The 9,478-nt window shown below is 37.0% G+C and overlaps 1 protein-coding gene across 1 annotated transcript; it reads left to right on the top strand.

The window, feature by feature from the left end:
- Positions 1–4,432: 4,432 nt before the first annotated feature.
- LOC139426884 (uncharacterized) lies at positions 4,433–5,306 on the top strand. Its single transcript, XM_071187008.1, has 2 exons — positions 4,433–4,497; positions 4,550–5,306. The coding sequence occupies exons 1-2, from the start codon at positions 4,433–4,435 to the stop codon at positions 5,304–5,306; spliced, it is 822 nt and encodes a 273-aa protein (XP_071043109.1).
- Positions 5,307–9,478: the final 4,172 nt, after the last annotated feature.

The following is a 9,478-nucleotide window of genomic DNA, read 5'->3' as shown; positions in this document are numbered from 1 at the left end:
CTAATCTAACCACTAACGCACCTTATTTTAAATAATACTATTCTAGTTTTATTTTAATAATAATATTAAACTAATCTTATTTCTCAAGTGCTCCATAGTCTAAGGGCCAAATTAATTATCAATACCACCATTAACCTTATGCTTATCCTATCTAATATAGAACTATTTAATCCCTAATTACCTAGTTATCTAATAATCATCTAATGATATAACCTTTACTAGTATTAGCTATACAATACTCGCTTGATTTGTTTAATTCCTTAAGTAATTGGCTCATTGGTGATATTAATGTTTTTTAACCAATGCCCAACTGACCAGTTATGGCAAGTGGACATAGGTTTGGCCAAAAGGCCACTTTCGATAACCAACTTAGTGCACTAGAGACCTTTTCGATAAAAGACGTGTATGATCCTGACACGGGCACTGTGGTACCTTTTAGGCGTTCCCCCCAACCCCAGTAGCTAAACGAACCAGAGCAAACGTTGCTACTATACCCCAGAGAAAAGATAACTCAGAGGCCATAAATAATCATGTCTTCGAGATTACGGCTCAGCTCGAACTCCTAGCTCAAATAACAAGACCATACCTTCCAGCAAAAGAACAGTCAGCGCTAGCCGGCTTTGTAGGCAACATACGTCAGTTAATCAGAGATCTTGGCATCAACGTTAGGGCGGTAGGCCCCCTCCCCAAACAGAGTCTCAAAACTAATGCCTCCAGCCAAACAGGACCGTCACTAACTGACGACACCAGCCTCGGTAAACTAATAGCAGATACTGAGCTTCTTAAAACCCAATTTGAGGTCAATAATAGGAAATTGGACGAGTTGCTGAGTAACGCAAATCAACCTAACCCCCCAGTTCTTGAACCAAGAACCTATGCAAAAGCTGTAGGCAAACCAGCACCCCCACCCCCAAGCTCCCAACTATTATAAACCTGCCTATTCCCCCCAACGCCAATAAGCAAGAACTCATAACCAAAATTACTAATGTACCGACAACAGCCACTGTCAGGAAAGTTCACGTAAACCATAAGCAAATAACAATTAACTGTAATAGCAACCAGGATAAAGAAACCCTAATAAACGACTTTCAAGTCGTCATCCCAAAGCAGAGACGCCAGAATATTATTATCACGAATGTGCCAAAATATGTATCAAAGGAAAGTCTGTTTGAGAGGCTTCACGCACAACTGAATACCAACCAGACGGACTTTCCCATCCAACTGTATAAAACCAACAGACACAGGAATAACCAGTTGCTACAGCATTGGATAATTTCACTAACAAAAGTATCAGCCAATATACTCTGTAGAATTCAATATCTTTATTTCGGCCTTAGCAGATCAACCATATCACGATACGTCAAAATCAACAGATGCAACAACTGCCAAAACTTAAACCATAAAGAATCCGATTGTAACTCCAACCCTATCTGCTTACATTGCGCAGGTCAACACCACACCAAACACTGTAGCAACCAAGATTCCTGTGTCTGCTACAACTGCTACCACACAAACGAGTGGAACAAACAAGACCGAGAGTGGATCCCACTAGATTTTTACCACAAAGCCAACGACAGGTACTGCCCCACTTATTTTTACGTTAAATTCGGCTACTGGCCATAAACAATAATTCAACTAATATATAAAACCATCATATCATGAGCCTAATTAAACTGACCTATAATCTCAAACTTTACTTCCAATACTCCATCTTACAAATCATCTAGTCAATTAAGACACCTCACAAATAGCATCCCAACTCAACTCACCCACTCTCGGTGATGTTTGTGAAACTCACTAAACTAACTAACTGTTATCCAATTTAGCCAATTAATTACTCATTAACAAGTATAACTGTTCATTAATAAGTTAAATTCAATTGTATCAATAATATCTGTTTACATAATTATTAATCTCATTCCTAGCAGCGAGTAGTAACAAACCCGACAAACTGAAAACAATTGTCTTAACTAAATTCACAATTAAACCAACAATAACCTAACTTTTATACAACATTTAAGCAAAATAAACATAAATCAAAACGAACCACCATAAAACCAACATGGCAGGGCAACAAAATAAATCAGTAAATAACGACACGATAAAATGCTTGCAAATAAACTTAAATAACTGTAGAGCAGCAACAGCCCTTTCAGCAAGACTCGCACAGGACAATAATATAGATATCATACTAATTCAAGACCCATATCTAACCAACAATAAACTTTACGGATACCCAAATCAGTGGACCACTCATCACTCAACAAACAAAGAGGCCTGGTTGGTCGTAACGAAAACAACGGCAATAAACCTAATTCCAGCATCAGAATCGGCCGCTTTCGCAATCTTAACAACAACCTTAGGCAGCATACTAATCGGCTCGCAGTACGTCAGGCCACACACAGATCTTGCAACAGCACTAGATGAGTGGAGTGGTCTAATCTCAGACAACCCATTCATACTAGGTGCAGATCTAAACGCCAGGTCGACACAATGGGGCTACAATGCCACAGATAACAGAGGCGATACTTTAATAGACTTCAACATAGCCCACGACCTGATAAGACTTAATGCAGACACACACTTAACGACTTTCGACACACCGCACGCGAAGGGAAATCCCGACTTTACCATAGGAAATCGTGACGGCTCCATATTAGTCAACGACTGGGCCGTCAGCGATACACATACTGCGAGCGACCATAGATATATAACGTTTAACCTAAGCCACTCCCTAATCGTTCCTGTTTCAAACCGCCTTAAAACCAACTTCGGCAACCACACAAAATTCATCAGACTAATCAAGCGCGATGCCACTTTTCTACTCGATAACTGTAATAATGTCGATACAACCGCTAACTTAGACGTGTACACCAGGGACCTCGTCAATAATATCAAAACAACAGCGACTAAGATCTATAAATATAAGAAAATTCAGCAAACAGCAACACCGAAGTGGTGGACGAACAAGCTAAAAATCGAAAGGAACAGGCTAAAAGCACTAAACATAAGACTGCAAAAGACTAACGACCCAACAATTCAAGCAACAAACAAACAAGAATATAACAAAGCCAAAGCACTATACCGCAAACAAATAAAAATAGCAAAAGAACACTCGTGGAAACAATTCTGTAACTCACAAACCGAACCGTATGGCGCAGCATACAAATTAAGCCATGACAAACTATTTAAACCAACAGACCTCAACCTAAGAATACCAAACAATAGCACCCCGGACAAACAGGAAGCCCTGGTGTACCTCTCGAAATTTCATTTCCCTGAGAAAGATGACACGATTGCGGGCCAACAACCTCTATACGCAACACACACTAACACAGAACCAAAGGCCGACACAAAGGAGGTAAGAGACGCACTCTTTGCTTTCCTGACAACAAAAGCACCAGGTCCAGACGGGCTAGATTTCATGATCTGGAGGCGCGTCTTCGAGGCCGAACCATTAATCCTAACAAACTGGATAAATAAATGCCTAAACCTTAAATCATTTTCCGAACAACCTCAAATCTGCAACGGTTGTGTACTTCGCCAAACCTGGCAAGGACACGACACAACCAGATGCTTACCGCCCGATCTGCCTTCTACCAACCCTAGGCAAATTGCTCGAAAAAATAATACATCAAAGGCTAATCCACTATCTAGAAATTAATAACAAACTAAGCAATAACCAATTCGGCTTCCGAGAAGGCAGATCAACAGAATCAGCTCTAAAACTAGTAATCAGCGAAGCTCAAACAGCGAAAAAGAATAAAAATTGTAAAAATACCATTTATAAAATGCTAATCTCGGTCGACATCAAAGGCGCTTTCGACTCCATTCATTGGGACCAGATAATCAACCGACTCATAGGACTCAATTGCCCGCAGCAACTAATAAATATAATAAACAGCTACCTATCAAATAGATCAGTTCAATTCGACGGTGGTCTAGGACCAATAACTTTAAACACATATAAGGGCTGCCCACAGGGGTCATGCCTAGGCCCACTCCTGTGGCTAATAATAGCAGACATCTTCCTACAAGATTTCAAGCATAATAACACTAAGGCAATAGCTTTCGTCAAAGACTATGGGTTTATCATAACTGGCAAAACACGAAAAGAACTAGAAATTAACGCAAATGAGACAATGGCAATATTTAACGATTTCTGTCAAAATTACCATTTAAACCTTTCAATAAATAAGTGCTATTTTATGATATTCAAAAATCCGTTCAAGCAGAGACCACCCATAGTCTGAATAAATAACCAAACAATAAAATCGGTAACTAAAATTAAATATTTAGGGGTCGTCCTAGACCAACATACTAACTTCCTAGAACATATAAAATCTCTAAGAGCGAAAGCAACTAAAATTCACAACCAATTAGTTAAGCTGGCCCCGAGGACCTGGGGAATCAACACCAAATTACTGAAACTATGGTACCACACGGTTGCCGAAAAAACACTAACATACGCTTCAGCCGCATGGGGCACAAATCTAGGTAAGACAGCCATCAGTGAACTTCATAAAGTACAAAGACCTTTCCTAATTAGACTATCAAGAAGCTTTAAGACAGCTTCAAATGCAGCATTAAACGTTCTAACAGGCATCCCGCCACTACACCTACAAATCCTCAAGGAATCAATAGTAGCTAACGCCTTAAGATTTAACACATCCAACCTAGAACACAATATTAACGCAGACGACTACCAACATAAAATCAATAGCAACAGGATACATCCAGCAAATAAGACCAGCTATAAACAAATAGTATTACCCCCAAGCAATCCATTACCCACCAGATTAGAGATTTACACTGATGGCTCTAAAACAATCCAGGGTGTAGGAGCAGCATTCTGTGTATACAACGATAACAATCTAACAGACACGTTTAAATTCACACTGAACCAAGACAACTCAGTGTTCCAAGCAGAGATTTTAGCTATCAAAGAAGCCCTTAATTGGTTAGAAACACAAGTAGGCCGAGAGGCCACCATACACACAGACAGACTGGCAGGCATGAACGCACTAGCCAAAACAAAACAAAAAGACCCTCACGTAGTAGAAACACAAAAACAACTTGTAAACCTAGCCAGGACATGCAACATTAAAATACACTGGGTGGCAGCGCACTCAGGAATAACAGGCAATGAAACAGCCGATCAAGCTGCAAAAGACGCTGCAGCCGGCAACGGCCAAACGACAATAATTAAACTACCCCCCTCAAACCTCAAGAATAAAACGAGACTCCTAATAGTCAAACTCTGGCAGGACTACTGGAATGACACAGAAAAAGGTCAGACCACCTAAAAATATTATCCAACAGTTAAATATGACAGACTAATCGGCCACCCAGCAGTAACTCAATTCTTAACAGGACACGGCTTCTTCCCAACATTCTTGCACAGAATGCACCGAGTTAACACAGATGAGTGCCCATGTGGCGAATTAGGTTCACCTGAACACTACATACATGAGTGTCCACTGACCCAACACAATCATCTAAAAAAAACAAACCCTGCCCACTTAACGGCTTTTGCAGACAGCTTATCAAATATAAGCATCATTCATAAACTAATTAAAATATTAGTCACAACAAGAGCAATAACAGACAACATGTGAGTAGCGGCACACAATACATGCACACCCCACAATCAACCACGGACTGGCTCACAATAGCAGCCAACGTGGTTGATCACCACACACGCCTTCACCACTGACCAGTAGGCAGTGCGCCCGGAGCTCTTCAGCTATCAGTAAAGGTCATATATATAAAAAAAAAAGAAAAAAAAAAGGGGGGTAGTGACTAAGGGCCAGACTCTCCACAACCATGTCAATAATGTAATTCTAACCTATAATAATAATAACTTAAAAATAACTTAATAATAACACCGTCCTTATAATAATAATAACCTAATAGTTCAAACATAGTCCAAAGCGATGCGAACTGAAAATAGGGACTAAAATACTTTTACCATTATTTAGTGAACACCTCCGAATACTTCACGAATGAGTTGGAAGGAATAACCGACAGGACCTTCCTGGAGGAGGTGGGCCAGTTTTCTAATAGGAAGGGAAGAGGGTGCGTTGGATAAAAGGTAGCACACCGGAGGACAGTCACTTGCCCCTGAGCACATAGGACACCCCTCCAAAGTGCTATCAACCTTTCAACACACAACTCAGAACAACCTAAGTTTTCAATTTTTTAAACTTTTTAATTTTTTCGTGTCGTAATCACCGAATCTCCGCGTGACAAGAGTTGGGTGAAACATTTTTACAATGCCACCCTGGAGGTGAAATGGACCACTTTCTATGGATCCGGTCGTCGGTACTGCGGGAGGACGAAAGCAAGGCTCTGCCCTGCTTTTCCGGAGACCACGTTTCTTAACAAGACCTTTTTTTTTTCCAGCCCCATTGCAAGCAAGTAACATTCTTAAACAAGGCTGACCCAATGTCACTCCCACAAAAATAATTACTGTGATGTGACTAGCTTAAAATTGTGTCTATTGTATATACGTCTAAATAATATCGCTAGTCTATATGTTAACCACACACCACACAAACACACACTCAACCACGGACTGGCTCACAATGGCAGCCAACGTGGTTGATTAACACACACGCCTTCACCACTGACCATACAGGCAGTGCGCCTGGAGCTCTTCAGCTACCCGTGGAGGTCATAGATGTTTAAAAGTATTAAAAAAAAATGTGTTGTGACTAGCTAGTAAATATTGTAACGTGTTTGCTGTGATAGTGTTTTTATTTGTAATGCCGCTAGTCTAAATGTTATTTCCAGATGATACTGATGCAGGGGTAAGGTAAGATCCACAATAATATGTTAATTAATGTAATATGGATACTTAATCATGGATACTTATTGTTTCGGTCCATATCATGACAAATTACAATCTTAGGCGGGAACGGGTAAAATTACTAGATACTTTTTCTTACTTAAAATCCCTTTCTATACACTCAAATATTAACATTTTCTCTGAACGAAAATTAAGTACACTTTTCAATTTATAGAAATCAACTAATGGAAATCTTTAAAACTTAATAAAATGTTGACGCATATGAATAATTTTTTATAAAACGATATCTAACAATGATTCTCCCAAATATGCTTTTGAATAATTCGCTGGTTCAAAACTAAAACTACACATCTGCAAACGTACTATGCCTGCAGATGTGTCGTTTTAGTTTTGAAGCAGCGAACCTTTAAAATTATTTTTGTTGTTTTTTTCATTGTTAATGTTTTATCTTCAAAAGTCATTTGGCGTATGAATATTTAATTTTATGAAGGAAGTCTCCTAAAAATCTCTTTACCTAGATAATTGAAGTTTATTTTATAACTCATTCCCAGTGAAATTTAATATATACTTAGCATACATTTATTTAATTGACGTCTTTTTATGTATTTTAAGATTGCTTTTTGTACATAAAAATATCGTTGTGATGGAAAGCTTTCTAGTCAAAGTAGAGTATGAAAGAATTATTTTGTAAGATGATATCTAATAATGATTGCTAAAAATTTATTTTAGTGATACGCTCTTTAAATATCTACTATTTAGATCATTTTTATTATTTTATTTTTCAAAGGTATATTTAAATGTATAAATATTTTTAATTGAAATTTATAATGAAAATCTCACAATTTAGTAATTTCTAGTTCAATTTTAAATATTTATGCACTACACATATCTCTTTACTTTGGGCATTTTTGTATAGAAAAAATGTACATTTATTTTTCTCTTTTTTAGACACTTTCAGATCTTTCACTCTTTTTTATAGTTCATTCCTGGTGAAATTTAATATATACTAAGCGTATATTTATTTATTCGAGTTCTTCTTTGGAATTTTATAACTGCTTCATGTACTAATATTTCGTTGCTATCGAAATTTTTCTTGTGCCAGTTTATAGGATAATAAGTGTCTAATAATGATTGTATAAAATCTATTTTTTGTAATCGGCATTTTAATTAAGCACCTTTTACGTTATTTTTAATATTTTATTTTATATTATAAATGAATGGTTTTATAAATAAAAGCTACTTAAAAATAATTTGTTTAGATACAATAATTTTCTATTTTTTAGTTTTGCAATTGATTATTTCTTACTAATTAATCAAATGAAGATGATAATAGTAAGTATAATTAAATTTTTCTTGTTAGTGAGATCGAATATGATATTTAAAAATGTAAAAGGATGAGATAATTTGAACAGTCGCTATCTATCAAAACAATCTTCCACTTTTATTTAAAATTTTTCGAAAGATTAAAAAAAGAAACAAGAGCGAAAGAAGAAAAAATAAAGCATAATTTATTACTCTTCTATTTGATAGTCGCCAAAAAGGTGCTAAACTTTTATTTTCGAAAACTCTTAGTTGTAGTAAATTTCTAATTTGTCGACAAGTCCCCTCCTTTGCCGTATAAGCGATTTTGAATACTCACCTGCAAGAAAACGATGACCCCCTCCTCATAGGAAGATAGCTTTGGACGAGTTCAATCATAGAAACTGCTTTTAGAAAACTCCCGTAAGGATGGGACACAAATCTTAGGACTAGGTCGGAATCATAGGGTTAACAGATTTGAAGAAAATAAAAGTGAATCGAGGAGTCGAAAAACTGATAATTTTGAAATACATCAGACTACTTTTGAATGGTTTAATAAAATGCGTGGTATGATTTCTAGAGTTTCTGGACCTTTGCTACCAGAAACATCTGTAAGCTTTCAAAAAAACTCAATGTAGAAAATTTTACTGCTTCTAATGGCTGATTAGAATCGTACAAGAAACTTTTGTGTGGAGAGTTACAAGACGTTTATATGGAAACAGTAGTTTCCTTTAAAAACGAATTTCTGTTTTGTTGGAGAATTACAAGAATGAAGACATATTCAAGGCAGGTGAATGTGGTTTGTTTTATCGTGCAATGCCAAACAAAACATCAGCTACGACTGGAGATAAATGCAAAGATGGCAAGATATCAAAGGAGAGAATCACCATTGTGCTTCCTTGCAGTTTAACAGGAGAGAAACCGAAACCTCGTGCCATAGGAAAAGTCAGAAAACCCCGTTGTTTCAAAAAAGCCTACATCAAAAATTTTCCTGTTTCGTGGTATGGAAATAAAAAAGCCTGGATGACACCTGTGACATTGTGAACTAAAAATTAGGCCGACCCCTTTGACGCCTTTCTGTCTGTCGTCCTTCACGGCTTTGACCTTCGGCGGCCTTTGATGTAAGCACATGGGAGATCTAATTTTTTTAATTTTAATCAGTTAAGAGGTAAAGCCTTATGCTCGATTCGTAAAAAGTAGGTTGGTTTTATTACCTATAATTTTCCTTATATATGGGTGGAATTACTAAAATTGTAATTAATCAATTTGCTATCTTAATTAATTTTGATTCAAAGTTTGTTTGTTTCTATAATAATTTTATAAGTTACCCATATTATAATTTGTAATGAGTAATTCAATTTTTTTATC

This window comes from Parasteatoda tepidariorum, chromosome 10 (genome assembly GCF_043381705.1).
Source record: "Parasteatoda tepidariorum isolate YZ-2023 chromosome 10, CAS_Ptep_4.0, whole genome shotgun sequence".
NCBI lineage: Eukaryota > Metazoa > Arthropoda > Arachnida > Araneae > Theridiidae > Parasteatoda > Parasteatoda tepidariorum.
The sequence above is the reverse complement of the archived record's forward strand: the minus strand, read 5'-3'. Positions and strand labels throughout refer to the sequence as shown.

Excerpts from the sequence above, each read along its gene's own strand:
- LOC139426884 (XM_071187008.1), top strand. The coding sequence starts at position 4,433 with ATGGTACCACACGGTTGCCGAAAAAACACTAACATACGCTTCAGCCGC. Across the intron at positions 4,498-4,549 it reads CGCATGGGGCACAAATCTAG|ACTATCAAGAAGCTTTAAGA; the intron begins GTAAGACAGCCA and ends TTTCCTAATTAG.